Source organism: Amblyraja radiata, chromosome 8, assembly GCF_010909765.2.
Source record: "Amblyraja radiata isolate CabotCenter1 chromosome 8, sAmbRad1.1.pri, whole genome shotgun sequence".
NCBI lineage: Eukaryota > Metazoa > Chordata > Chondrichthyes > Rajiformes > Rajidae > Amblyraja > Amblyraja radiata.
The window spans coordinates 69,797,858-69,812,789 of NC_045963.1; the positions used below are offsets into that span (position 1 = coordinate 69,797,858).

The 14,932-nt window shown below is 47.6% G+C and overlaps 2 protein-coding genes across 5 annotated transcripts in view; one reads left to right on the forward strand and one right to left on the reverse strand.

Annotated features, from left to right (window-relative positions):
• ralgapa2 (Ral GTPase activating protein catalytic subunit alpha 2) overlaps positions 1 to 14,932 on the reverse strand; it is a 462,100-nt gene that overhangs the window by 365,179 nt on the left and 81,989 nt on the right. The window lies entirely within an intron of this gene.
• LOC116976365 (methyltransferase-like protein 7A) lies at positions 291 to 12,827 on the forward strand. Its single transcript, XM_033026195.1, has 2 exons — positions 291 to 836; positions 12,332 to 12,827. Exons 1-2 carry the CDS (start codon positions 330 to 332, stop codon positions 12,566 to 12,568), a joined length of 744 nt encoding a protein of 247 aa, XP_032882086.1. The 5' UTR covers positions 291 to 329; the 3' UTR covers positions 12,569 to 12,827.

Consider the following 14,932-nt stretch of genomic DNA (forward strand, 5'->3'; position numbering starts at 1 on the left):
TATGATTGTATGTATGACTGCAGGCACGAAATTTCGTTCAGACCGTAAGGTCTGTATGACAATAAAGGTATTCAATTCAATCTTTGGTCAAGGCAGATCAAGCCCCATTGTGAGTGGATGGAGTGATGGTGGTGGAGGTGGCCATCTTTGGTCAAGGCAGATCAAGCCCCATTGTGAGTGGATGGAGTGGTGGAGGTGGAGGTGGCCTTCTATGGTCAAGGCAGATCAAGCCCCATTGTGAGTGGATGGAGTGATGGTGGAATCCATCTTTGATGCTGGCGGTTGGACCTTTGAGCAGGCGGGGAGCCGGGGCCAGTGTGTGGGGGAAGATGGCGTGGCTCAGGTCGGTGTTGCGGTTGTTGGTGGAGCTGCTGGTGCTGCCGGTGACCATCCTGTGCTACGCGGGGCTGTGGGACCCGCTGTACAAGCGCTTCTTCCCGCACCTCATGTGCTCCTTCGTGGCCGACATGAACAGGAAGATGGCGAAGGTGAAGAAGGAGCTGTTTGACGAGCTGCCGGCCTTCGCGGCCCCGACGCCGACCGCGGCGCCGCTCAACGTGCTGGAGGTGGGCTGCGGCACCGGCGCCAACTTCCCCTTCTACCCCTGGGGCTGCAAGGTCACCTGCCTCGACCCCAACCCCAACTTCGAGCGCTTCTTGCGCCGCAGCGTCGCCGACAGCAGCCACGTCGAGCTGGACAGGTTCGTGCTGGGCAGCGCGGAGGACATGAGGCAAGTGGACAGCGGATCCATGGACGCCGTGGTGTGTACACTCGTGTTGTGCAGCGTCCGCGACATCAACCGCGCCTTGAGCGAGATCCTCCGTGTGCTCAAACCGGTAAGGAATGTAACAGGTTAGACAAAAGTGCCCTCTCTTTCTCTCTCTCGCTTTTTCTCTCTCTTTCTCTCCTTCCCTCTCTCTCCTTTCCTCTCTCTCCCTCCCTCTCTCTTTCTCTCTTGAGCGAAGGAAATAGGCAACGTTTCTGTTGCCTATTTCCTCTAGTGGAGATTGTTCAACTCTTTGCATGGAGCGAAGGAAATAGGAAACGTTGCTAATTCCTTCGCTCCACATAGATGCTGCTGCACCTGCTGAGTTTCTCCAGCACTTTTTGCTCCTCTAGTATCTTTGCTTTTGTCTACCTTCGACTTTCCAGCATCTGCAGTTCCTTCTTCAACAAGAAATGTAACAGTGTGTGTGCGCTGGACACGGTGTTCTCCAGTAGGCGAGCTGAGGTCGCCCTGCACGGGGTTCAGTTTCAAACTTGTGTGTCACCATTACACAGAGCAGGAGAAAGACATACAACGCTGGAGAAAGAGAGAGAGGGGAAGAAGGAGAGGAAGAAAGAGAGAGAGGAAGAAGGAGAGAGTGAGAGGGAGAAAGAGAGAGGGAGAAAGAAAACGAGAGAGAAAGGAGAGAGAGAGAAAGAAAGAGAGAAAGATTAACTGACACTAAGAAATGAATATCGAATTGCTAAACTTGCTATTGTGTTGTACTGCTTACAGCTACAAGAACGTGTAGCAATCAATAAAGGGCTATCGGCCTATTGCGAGTTTATGTACAGGGGACATATCTATCCACGCACTGTATACTTGTATTTATACTTATGCATTTTAAATATGTATGTCATGTTTTATACTTTGGCAATATAACAATGTATTTTTTTATCATGCCAATAAAGTTTTTTAATTGAAATTGAATTGAGAAAGAGAGAGAGAGAGTTAGAGTCAGATTCAGCTCTTGAGGCCAGAGCCTCTGAGAGGAATTTTATCAGTGGGTCCAAAGTTTCCTTCGGGTGACGTGGGTAATATAAAGCGCCCACTTATCCACTAAAGGTTATTCGCCCCTAGATTTAATGTAGAAAAGTTCATTTCTAATACATTGGTGTAACCTTGTGTTGTGAAGGCGGGTGACGCGGAGTGTCGTACAACTTGATGGTTTTTAGGGCGTCAGTCGCTGATGTTCGCAGTCGCTGGAAAAAAATCGCTAAGTGGGACATACCCTTTAAGCTTCAAACTTGTGCGTGACCATTACACAAAGCAGGAGATAGACACAAAACGCTGGAGAAAGAGAGCGTGTTCGATTCAGCTCTTGAGGCCAGGGCCTCTGAGAGGAATTTTATCAGTGGGTACAAAGTTTCTTTCGGGCCCCCTTCCCTTCTCCATTAGTCATCCTCTTTTTATCCACAACGCTACGGTTTGATGCCATGAGCCTGCAAGGCAAACAGGGGTATGGAAGATAAGAGAGGTGTGGAATGGAGCACTCTGTTGGTTTTCTGCATTTGAGGCCTTGTGCTCCTATACTTCCCCCATGATAAATATAAATAACATAAAAGATTCAGAAAGCACATTTGTTTTGAACATCTTTGTTGATGCTACAATACAGATAAGGAGAAAGAATTCACATTGAAACATCCTTTTATATTTCAATGCAGATCAGATCTTCAGAAGACATAATTATTAGTAAAAAGTTTTTAAAAAGGTAGATAGGCTTAAATAAAGAGTGTTCCTGGCCTTTTTTTGTGAAAAGTTTCGAAACACAGCATGAAAATTAATTGTTGTGGCAATGTTTGACTCGATACTTAGCCTGGCCAAATCCACAGGATGTTCCTGAGACATTATAGACCTTAAATAATTCTTAATCAGCTTGAGTTTGCTGAATGACCTCTCTGCGGAAGCTTAAGAAAGAACTACAGATGCTGGAAAAATCGAAGGTAGACGAAAATGCTGGAGAAACTCAGAGGGTGAGGCAGTATCTATGGAGCGAAAGAATAGGTGACGTTTCGGGTCGAGATCCTTCTTCAGACTCCAAAAGCGACTGTTGCTGGAATTGGAACATTTGGAAACAGGTCACCACAGGTCTGAAGAAGGGTTTCGGCCCGAAACGTTGCCTATTTCCTTCACTCCATAGATGCTGCTGCACCCGCTGAGTTTCTCCAGCTATTTTGTGTACCTTCGACTTTCCAGCATCTGCAGTTCCTTCTTAATCACCAAGTCTGTACTCTGTTAACAAGTTCAACAGATCTAATGGCTTAAACTGTGCATTTACAAAATTTGCTTTATGTACTGAGGGTAAATGTTGTATTTCTTTTGCAAAATCATCACCGTTAATGTCAGCAGGATATTGCTCTGATGAAGATAAAGATTTTTCTCTCCACATCACTTTGACATGTGAGATATTTCCACAAGAAATCAAGGTTTTTCTGCCAACTGCCTAACAGCATTGTAGTGGACAGTTATATAACGTTGTCTACCAAAACGTAAAACACACACTTTCTGAAGTAGGCCTCTTCTGGCGTAGCATCTGTGCCATTCATTTCCTCCAAGTTAGCATCAGATGTGCTGTCATCATGCGGCCTTCCCCTCTTGCGCCCAACTCCACCACATCTGAGGGAGAGTGTTATTTCTATCTTTAGGTTTGACGCAACCGATTTAGCCTCACAGATCCAGTTGTTTCCAAGTTTTGTCAGATCTGTGACGAGAGTTTCTGACAATAAACTAAACTACGGTTCTTTTGGTGTTTATTGATTAACTTGTTTTCATTACAAATTAACACAAATCTCCCACAAATGCCAAGATGCAGCGAAGAAACAGGCCCTTCGGCCCACCGAGTCCACACCGACCAGCGATCCCTGCACACCAACACTACCTTACACACACTAGGGACAATTTACATTTACACCAAGCAAATTAACCTACAAACCTGCACGTCTTTGGAGTGTGGGAGGACACTGGAGATCTGGGGGGGGGGGGAAGGGAAGGGGGGGAAACCCAAGCAGGTCACAGGGAGAATGTAAAAACGCCATACAGACAGCGCCCGTATTGAGGATGGAACCCGGGTCTCTGGTGCTGTGAGGCAACAACTCTACCACTGCTCCACCGTGCCAACCTTGTTGAACTTTCAGGTTCCTTTGACTCTTTCTTGTTTTGGGACATTCCTGTTCCTTCAAGGTGTTCGATTCAGCTCTTGAGGCCAGGGCCTCTGAGAGGAATTTTATCAGTGGGTACAAAGTTGTTTTTATGTCTGGCTGCAGCAGCTTTGACAGTCCGGAGTCGCCTCCCAGAGGAAAGTGATTCAAAGAGTTTGTGGCCACGGTGAGAGGGGTCAGAGATGATCTTGCCCGCTCGCTTCCTGGCCCTTGCAGTGTACAGTTCATCAATGCAGGGAAGGTTGCAGCCACGGGGAGCCGTTGGCGAGAGGAGGACTTACCTGCAGCTGTAAGTATAAATACAGCGCGGGGTTTGCTTCTACAGAGGCCCGGGGAGCCGTTGGCGAGAGGAGGACTTACCTGCAGCTGTAAGTATAAATACAGCGCGGGGTTTGCTTCTACAGAGGCCCGGGGAGCCGTTGGCGAGAGGAGGACTTACCTGCAGCTGTAAGTATAAATACAGCGCGGGGTTTGCTTCTACAGAGGCCCGGGGAGCCGTTGGCGAGAGGAGGACTTACCTGCAGCTGTAAGTATAAATACAGCGCGGGGTTTGCTTCTACAGAGGCCCGGGGAGCCGTTGGCGAGAGGAGGACTTACCTGCAGCTGTAAGTATAAATACAGCGCGGGGTTTGCTTCTACAGAGGCCCGGGGAGCCGTTGGCGAGAGGAGGACTTACCTGCAGCTGTAAGTATAAATACAGCGCGGGGTTTGCTTCTACAGAGGCCCGGGGAGCCGTTGGCGAGAGGAGGACTTACCTGCAGCTGTAAGTATAAATACAGCGCGGGGTTTGCTTCTACAGAGGCCCGGGGAGCCGTTGGCGAGAGGAGGACTTACCTGCAGCTGTAAGTATAAATACAGCGCGGGGTTTGCTTCTACAGAGGCCCGGGGAGCCGTTGGTGAGAGGAGGACTTACCTGCAGCTGTAAGTATAAATACAGCGCGGGGTTTGCTTCTACAGAGGCCCGGGGAGCCGTTGGCGAGAGGAGGACTTACCTGCAGCTGTAAGTATAAATACAGCGCGGGGTTTGCTTCTACAGAGGCCCGGGGAGCCGTTGGCGAGAGGAGGACTTACCTGCAGCTGTAAGTATAAATACAGCGCGGGGTTTGCTTCTACAGAGGCCCGGGGAGCCGTTGGCGAGAGGAGGACTTACCTGCAGCTGTAAGTATAAATACAGCGCGGGGTTTGCTTCTACAGAGGCCCGGGGAGCCGTTGGCGAGAGGAGGACTTACCTGCAGCTGTAAGTATAAATACAGCGCGGGGTTTGCTTCTACAGAGGCCCGGGGAGCCGTTGGCGAGAGGAGGACTTACCTGCAGCTGTAAGTATAAATACAGCGCGGGGTTTGCTTCTACAGAGGCCCGGGGAGCCGTTGGCGAGAGGAGGACTTACCTGCAGCTGTAAGTATAAATACAGCGCGGGGTTTGCTTCTACAGAGGCCCGGGGAGCCGTTGGCGAGAGGAGGACTTACCTGCAGCTGTAAGTATAAATACAGCGCGGGGTTTGCTTCTACAGAGGCCCAGGGAGCCGTTGGCGAGAGGAGGACTTACCTGCAGCTGTAAGTATAAATACAGCGCGGGGTTTGCTTCTACAGAGGCCCGGGGAGCCGTTGGCGAGAGGAGGACTTACCTGCAGCTGTAAGTGAACCCAAATCTGTAACGTTCCATCTCACTTCCAGAGAAGGATTCTGGTGGAAGCCTCTGATTGGTGGACGAGGATCAGAGGAAGCAGCTGATTGGCTTGTATTGTATTTGTATTGTAATTGTAAGGCTTTATTGTATTTGGATAAGGGGGAGAATGAAGGCCAGGGCAGTTTACTGTTCTGGATGTCAGATGTGGGAGGTCATGGAGTCTGAGTGCTCTCCAGACGTCCACATCTGCGCCAGGTGCATCGAGATGGGGCTCCTTAGGGACCGCGTTAGGAACCTGGAGCAGCAACTCGATGACCTCTGTCTGCTCAGGGAGAGCGAGGAGGTCATAGAAAGGAGTTACAGGGAGGTGGTCACTCCAAGACCACGGGAGACAGAAAACTGGGTCACAGTTAGGAAGGGCAATGGGCAGAGGCAGGGACTGGTGAGTACCCCGGTGGCTGTACACCTTGAAAATAAGTACTCATGTTTGAGTAAGGGTGGGGGAGACAGCCTACCTGGGGGCAGCGACAGCGGCCGGGCCTCTGGCACAAAGACCGGTCCGGTTGCTCAGAAGGGTAAGGAAAAGAAGGGGAGGGCAATTGTAATAGGGGACTCTATAGTCTGGGGGTCGGATAGGCGATTCTGTGGACGCAGACAGGAGTCCCGGATGGTAGTTTGCCTCCCTGGTGCCAGGGTCAGGGATGTGTCTGAACGTGTCCAAGAAATCCTGAAATGGGAGGGAGAGGAGCCTGAGGTTGTGGTGCATATAGGTACCAACGACATAGGTAAAAAAAGAGAAGAGGTCCTGAAAGAAGAATTTAGGGAGTTAGGTAGAGAGTTAAGGAGAAGGACTGGAAAGGTAACAATCTCAGGATTACTGCCTGTGCCACGCGACAGTGAGAGTAGGAATGGAGCGAGGTGGAGGATAAATGCGTGGACGAGGGACTGGTGCAGTGGGTATGGATTCAAGTTTCTGGATCATTGGGACCTCTTTTGGGGAAGGTGCGACCTGTACAGAAAGGACGGGTTGCACTTGAACTCAAGGGGGACCAATATCCTGGCGGGGAGATTTGCAAAGGCTACTGGGGAGACTTTAAACTAGTATGGTTGGGGGGAGGGACTCAAATTGGGAAAGCTAGCAGTCAGTGTGTGAAGCAGGGGGCAGAGAATGGTAGCACTCTGACCCAAAATGTAGGGGAGAGAGAAAAAAAAAGAAAATAATCAGAGAATAAGAGAGGGTGGGTTTCTTAAATCTGTATATTTTAATGCTAGGAGCATTGTAAGAAAAGTGGATGAACTTAGAGCCTGGATTGACACCTGGAAGTATGATGTTGTGGCGATCAGTGAAACATGGTTGCAGGAGGGCTGTGATTGGAAACTAAATATTCCAGGATTTCGTTGCTTCAGGTGTGATAGAATTGGAGGGGCAAGAGGTGGAGGTGTTGCATTGCTTATCAGGGAAGATATTACAGCAGTGCTTTGGCAGGATAGATTAGAGGGATCGTCTAGGGAGGCTATTTGGGTGGAACTGAGAAATGGGAAAGGGGTAGCAACACTTATAGGGGTGTATTATAGACCGCCAAATGGGGAGCGAGAATTGGAAGAGCAAATATGTAAGGAGATTGCAGATATTAGTAGTAAGCACAAGGTAGTGATTGTGGGAGATTTCAATTTTCCACACATAGACTGGGAAACACATTCTGTAAATGGGCTGGATGGGTTGGAGTTTGTAAAATGTGTGCAGGATAGTTTTTTGCAACAATACATAGAAGTACCTACTAGAGAAGGGGCGGTACTGGACCTCCTGTTAGGAAATGAGATGGGTCAGGTGGCAGAGGTATGCGTTGGGGAACAGTTCGGGTCCAGTGATCACAATACCATTAGTTTCAATATAATTATGGAGAGGGACAAAACTGGACCTAGGGTTGAGATTTTTGATTGGAGAAAGGCTAACTTTGAGGAGATGCGAAAGGATTTAAAAGGAGTAAATTGGGACAGTTTGTTTTATGGGAAAGATGTGGAAGAGAAATGGAGTACATTTAAAGGTGAAATTTTAAGAGTACAGAATCTTTATGTCCCTGTTCGGTTGAAAGGAAATCGTAAAAATTGTAAAGAGCCATGGTTTTCAAGGGAAATTGGACACTTGGTTCGGAAAAAGAGGGATATCTACAATAGTTATAGGCAGCATGGAGTAAATGAGGTGCTTGAGGAGTATAAAGAATGTAAAAAGAATCTTAAGAAAGAAATTAGAAAAGCTAAAAGAAGATATGAGGTTGCTTTGGCAAGTAAGGTAAAAGTAAATCCGAAGGGTTTCTACCGCTATATTAATAGCAAAAGGATAACGAGGGATAAAATTGGTCCATTAGAGAGTCAGAGTGGCCAACTATCTGCAGAGCCAAAAGAGATGGGGGAGATATTGAACAGTTTCTTTTCTTCGGTATTCACCAAGGAGAAGGATATTGAATTATGTGAGGTAAGGGAAACAAGTAGAGTAGCTATGGAAACTATGAGGATCAAAGAAGAGGAAGTACTGACACTTTTGAGAAATATAAAAGTGGATAAGTCTCCAGGTCCGGACAGGATATTCCCTAGGACATTGAGGGAAGTTAGTGTAGAAATAGCAGGGGCTATGGCAGAAATATTTCAAATGTCATTAGAAACGGGAATAGTGCCGGAGGATTGGCGTACTGCGCATGTTGTTCCATTGTTTAAAAAGGGGTCTAAGAGTAAACCTAGCAATTATAGACCTATTAGTTTGACGTCAGTGGTGGGCAAATTAATGGAAAGAATACTTAGAGATAATATATATAAGCATCTGGATAAACAGGGTCTGATTAGGAACAGTCAACATGGATTTGTGCCTGGAAGGTCATGTTTAACTAATCTTCTTGAATTTTTTGAAGATGTTACTCGGGAAATTGATGAGGGTAAAGCAGTGGATGTTGTGTATATGGACTTCAGTAAGGCCTTTGACAAGGTTCCTCATGGAAGGTTGGTTAAGAAGGTTCAATGGTTGGGTATTAATGGTGGAGTAGCAAGATGGATTCAACAGTGGCTGAATGGGAGATGCCAGAGAGTAATGGTGGATGGTTGTTTGTCAGGTTGGAGGCCAGTGACGAGTGGGGTGCCACAGGGATCTGTGTTGGGTCCACTGTTGTTTGTCATGTACATCAATGATCTGGACGATGGTGTGGTAAATTGGATTAGTAAGTATGCAGATGATACTAAGATAGGTGGGGTTGCGGGCAATGAAGAAGAGTTTCAAAGTCTACAGAGAGATTTATGCCAGTTGGAAGAGTGGGCTGAAAGATGGCAGATGGAGTTTAATGCTGATAAGTGTGAGGTGCTACATCTTGGCAGGACAAATCAAAATAGGACGTACATGGTAAATGGTAGGGAATTGAAGAATGTAGGTGAACAGAGGGATCTGGGAATAACTGTGCACAGTTCCATGAAAGTGGAATCTCATGTAGATAGGGTGGTAAAGAAAGCTTTTGGTGTGCTGGCCTTTATAAATCAGAGCATTGAGTATAGAGGTTGGGATGTAATGTTAAAATTGTACAAGGCATTGGTGAGGCCAATTCTGGAGTATGGTGTACAATTTTGGTCGCCTAATTATAGGAAGGATGTCAACAAAATAGAGAGAGTACAGAGGAGATTTACTAGAATGTTGCCTGGGTTTCAGCAACTAAGTTACAGAGAAAGGTTGAACAAGTTAGGGCTTTATTCTTTGGAGCGCAGAAGGTTAAGGGGGGACTTGATAGAGGTTTTTAAAATGATGAGAGGGATAGACAGAGTTGACGTGGAAAAGCTTTTCCCACTGAGAGTAGGGAAGATTCAAACAAGGGGACATGACTTGAGAATTAAGGGACTGAAGTTTAGGGGTAACATGAGGGGGAACTTCTTTACTCAGAGAGTGGTAGCTGTGTGGAATGAGCTTCCAGTGAAGGTGGTGGAGGCAGGTTCGTTTTTATCATTTAAAAATAAATTGGATAGTTATATGGATGGGAAAGGAATGGAGGGTTATGGTCTGAGCGCAGGTATATGGGACTAGGGGAGATTATGTGTTCGGCACGGACTAGAGGGGTCGAGATGGCCTGTTTCCGTGCTGTAATTGTTATATGGTTATATATGGTAACCATGAACAAGGTCTTTGTTCAAGATGTGGACTCTTATACATCGGCGAGACCAAACGTAGACTGGGCGATCATTTCGCTGAACACCTTCCCTCAGCCCGCCTGGACCTACCTGATCTCCCGGTTGCTAGACACTTTAATTCCCATTCCCACACAGACCTTTCTGTCCTAGGCCTCCTCCATTGTCAGAGTGAGGCTAAATGCAAATTGGAGGAACAGCATCTCATATTTCACTTGGGCAGCTTACACCCCAGTGGTATGAATATTGATTTCTTCCACTTCAAGTAACCCCTGCATTCCCTCTCTCTCCATCCCTCCCCCACCCAAGTCACACCAGCTTCTTGTTCTCACCCAGCAAACAGCTAACAATGGCCTATTTCCTTTATCATCGTTCTTTCATTCATTGTGCTTTATCTCTCCACATCACCGTCTATATCTCTTGTTTCCCTAACCACTGAAGAAGGGTCTCGACCCGAAACGTCACCCATCCCTTCTCGCCAGACATGCTGCCTGTCCCCGCTGAGTTGCTCCAGCATTTTTGTGTCTCTCTTTGGTTTAAACCAGCGTCTGCAGTTCCTTCCAACACATTATTTAAGTATCATTTTAGAATGAAAATTGGACACTTATGACAACCAGAAGCACATTACTTTTACAGAGGCTTCCCAAAACGTTGGGAAAGGCGGATTTATTGTATGAAGCGCTCAGATCCTTTTCCCTTACGCTCTCCCTATTAAGTGTTTTTTCAGGCCTTGTTGAGCAATGGGGACTGACTTTGGCCAGCCTTAATGTATACTTAATTACTAAGGAAGGTGGTCGCGTACTGAAGGTGTTGTTAATAATGTAATGTAAAACAGCTATTTTCTCGTTTTAAATTACCCACAGTTAAGGGGCTGTCCCACTTGGGCGACCTAATCCGCGAGTTCTGGCGAGTTTGCCCTCGACTCATACTCGCAGCATGGTTGACACGAGGTCCTAGGAGGTCTTTGTAACTCTCCTTTATGCTCGAGAGTAGTCCCCATGTACTCGAGGCCTCAACTAGGTCGCGGCGTATTTTTCAACGTTGAAAAATGCGCACGAGTTTAAAAAAAAGGTCACCATGGAAAAAATCAATATTTTTTTACTCGTAGGTTTAGTCGTAGTAGGTTGGCATGTTAGTCGTAGGTAATCGAGGGTAGTCGTAGATAGTCTTCATCATAGTCGAAGGGAGATCGAAGGAGGTCGTCTTCACTCTCCACTATTCGGTGTCCAATTTTCCCGGAGTTAGTCGTAGCTAGTCGAAGCTGGTCTTCAACATAGTCAAAGGAGGTCTTCAAGATGACACTTTTTCAAACTCTCCGGAACTCTTCCAAACTCGCCAATTAGTTTGCCCAAGTTGGACAGCCCCTTTAATGCTGGAAGCTCACTTTTAGCGTCATCAGTCGGCAGTTTAGTGAAGCATCACAAAATGTGTGGAGCCAGACTGGTGTAAATGAAATAGATGTTACAGAGGGATGCATCTACAGTGTAGACCGAAGCAAAGGGTGGGTGAACAGTGGCAATGGTGTTAAATGGAGCAGCCTTTTCCAGCAAGCATACATAGAGCTCGACATTCAAATGTTCCACCTATTCCCTGGCAACTCATAAAATCAGTCTTCCTTGAATTGCCCAGCATGTTGATTTCAAGAATGGAAACCATTTACGGATTGCAGCCTCAAAGATGTGACCCTTCATTGTAGCAGCAGGGATAATAGATAGCGTATTCTGTGGCACATCTTCACTTTGCTTCCTCTGAACAACAGGGTCTTGGTGAGACCACATCTGGAGTATTGCGTACAGTTTTGGTCCCCTAATCTGAGGAAAGACATTGTTGCCATAGAGGGAGTACAGAGAAGGTTCACCAGACTGATTCCTGGGATGTCAGGACTTTCATATGAAGAGAGACTGGATAGACTCGGCTTGGACTCGCTAGAATTTAGAAGATTGCGGGGGGATCTTATAGAAACGTACAAAATTCTTAAGGGGTTGGACAGGCTAGATGCAGGAAGATTGTTCCCGATGTTGGGGAAGTCCATAACTAGGGGTCACAGTTTAAGGATAAGGGGGAAATCTTTTAGGACCGAGATGAGAAAAACATTTTTCACACAGAGAGTGGTGAATCTCTGGAATTCTCTGCCACAGAAGGTAGTTGAGGCCAGTTCATTGGCTATATTTAAGAGGGAGTTAGATGTGGCCCTTGTGGCTAAAGGGATCAGGGGGTATGGAGAGAAGGCAGGTACGGGATACTGAGTTGGATGATCAGCCATGATCATATTGAATGGCGGTGCAGGCTCGAAGGGCTGAATGGCCTACTCCTGCACCTAATTTCTATGTTTCTATGAATATCCTCCAGCGATGTATCGAACAGCATTCTGAAGAAGTGTCCCGACCCGAAACCAGTCCATGTTCCCGAAACGTTGCCTATTTCCTTCGCTCCATAGATGCTGCTGCACCCGCTGAGTTCCTCCAGCATTTTTGTTTACCTTCGATTTTCCAGCATCTGCAGTTCCTTCTTAAACACTCCTCCTGCACCTATTGTCTATGTTTCTATCTGATGCATTCGTGCCATGTTGAATCTGATTTGTGGCTCTTTGACGTTGTGGCTCATGGTGTTGTTTTCCACTCTGCAGGGCGGCGGGTTTTTCTTCATCGAGCACGTGGCTGCCGCGAAGACAGGGTGGCTGCACTTCTTTCAACACGTGGTTCAGCCAGCGTGGCGTTACTTTGGCGACGGCTGCAGCCTGACCTGCGACACTGAGGCGCACCTCGAGAAAGCCAAATTCTCCAAGCTGCATTTGAAGTACTTCACGGAGCCGATGGCCTTCAGGCTGATCAATGACCATGTTGTTGGGTATGGAGTCAAATGAGAAAGTGGGCCACGTGACTACCTTACCGAAGGTGCTTTGTCTCTGGATTACGTATTGTCAATCCTAGCTGAATTTAGCGTTCATCAGTTAATTGCAAGAGTTGCTTAGATTAATTTTAATTCAGTCCTGTTAAGTTGGTGTGTTATGTAGTGGGGTGCCGCAAGGCTTGGTGCTGGGACCGCAGATATTTACAATATACATCAATGATTTGGATGAAGGGATTCAAAGTAACATTAGCAAATTTGCAGATGATGCAAAGCTGGGTGGCAGTGTGAACTGTGAGGAGGATGCTATGAGATTGCAGGGAGACTTAGACAGGTTGTGGAAGTGGGCAGATGCATGGCAGATGAAGTTTAATGTGGATAAATGTGAGGTTATCCACTTTGGTACCAAAAACAGGAAGGCAGATTACTATCTAAATGGCGTCAAGTTGGGAAAAGGGAAAGTACAACGGGATCTGGGGGTCCTTGTACATCAGTCTATGAAAGTAAGCATGCAGGTACAGCAGGCAGTGAAGAAAGCAAATGGTATGTTTGCCTTTATAACAAGAGGAGTCGAGTATAGGAGCAAAGAGGTCCTTCTGCAATTGTACAGACCCCTAGTGAGACCACACCTGGAGTATTGTGTGCAGTTTTGGTCCCCTAATGTGAGGAAGGACATTCTTGCTATTGAGGGAGTGCAGCGTGGGTTTACAAGGTTAATTCCCAGGATGGCGGGACTGCCGTATGCTGAGAGAATGGAGCAGCTGGCCATGTACACTCTGGAGTTTAGAAGGATGAGAGGAGATCTCATTGAAACATATAAGATTGTTAAGGGCTTGGGCACGCTGGAGGCAGGAAACATGTTCCCGATGTTGGGGGAGTCCAGAACCAGGGGCCACAGTTTAAGAATAAGGGTTCAGCCATTTAGAGCGGAGAAGAGGAAACACTTTTTCTCACAGAGAGTGGTGAGTCTGTGGAATTCTCTGCCTCAGAGGGCGGTGGAGGCAGGTTCTCTGGATGCTTTCAAGAGAGAGCTAGATAGGGCTCTTAAAAATAGTGGATATGGGGAGAAGGCAGGAACGGGATACTGATTGGGATGATCAGCCATAATCACATTGAATGGCGGTGCTGGCTCGAAGGGCCGAATGGCCTCCTCCTGCACCTATTGTCTATTGTCTATTTCTGACTTTCCCAAATCCTATATATCTCTTTTTTCCCCCCTTCTTGCCCCTCCCCTCTACGCCCCCACCTCATCTCCTTTCTGAAGGGACCTTCCTTTTACCCTGAGACTGTGCCCTCTGGTCCTAGACTCTCCCACTAGTGGAAACATCTTCTCCACATCCAGGCCTTTCAATATTCCATGGGTAACCTACATTGGAGACAGACACAAAAAGCTGGAGTAACTCATCAGGTCAGGCAGCATCTCTGGAGAGAAGGGATGGGTGACGTTTCGGATCACCCATCCCCGAAGTGTCACCCATTCCTTCTCTCCAGACATGCAGCCTGACCTGCTGAGTTACTCCAGCATTTTGTGTCTATCTTCAGTTTAAACCAGCATCTGCAGTTCCTTCCAACACATACCTTACATTGGTCATTGAATTCTCCACTTGTACGTAAGACCGCCAACCCCCCCTCCCCTCCCCTCTCTCTTTCTTGCTTTTATCCCCCCCCCCCCCCCGAGTCACCCTGTTCATTTCCCCTCCATTGTACACTCATCTCCCATCCCCCTTTTCATTTTACCCCCCCCCCCCCTCTTTACCCTCCCCTCCCACCTATTTTGCTCCCTCTGGCTTTACATTTCATTCCTCCTCTCGTCCACTTAACTGACGCTCCTTTTCACCTCCAGCCTTTGTTACTTGCTTACCCCCCCCCCCCCCCCCCCCCCCCGCCGTATGACTGTCAACCCCCTCCCCTCACCTGTATCCACCCATCACATGCCTGGCTTTGGGTAGATTGGAAAATGACCCCCACCCTCCCGTCTCCACCGGCCAGTGATGTGATGGACGCGGGGGTCTGGACCGATCGCTGACGTCCCACGTCCCACCCCCCACCCCCCCCCCCGGCAACGTCTTGTCCGTTTATTTGACTTTTCTGTTGAGCGGCAGTCGGTTCGTTGGCGTGTAGGCGGCGCCGCCTTTCGGGTAAGTAGCGTTTCGACAGAGCGGCCATTCAGTGAGTTTGCTTTTAGGCGACGTAGCCTTTTGGTTAGTTGGCTTTTAGGCTTCCCGCCCTTTCGGTTATTTGGCGTTTCGGCCTCGTTTCCATTTGGTTATTTGGCTTCCATTTCTTTGCTTCGGCATCTCGTCCGCACACGGTGGAAACAGGCCCAACTTGCACACTACATGCCCCAGCTATACTAGTCCCACCTGCCCGCGTTTGGTCC

Coding starts and splice junctions, on each gene's coding strand:
- LOC116976365 (XM_033026195.1), top strand. CDS start 330: ATGGCGTGGCTCAGGTCGGTGTTGCGGTTGTTGGTGGAGCTGCTGGTG. Junction 837..12,331: donor TCCTCCGTGTGCTCAAACCG/GTAAGGAATGTA, acceptor TCCACTCTGCAG/GGCGGCGGGTTTTTCTTCAT.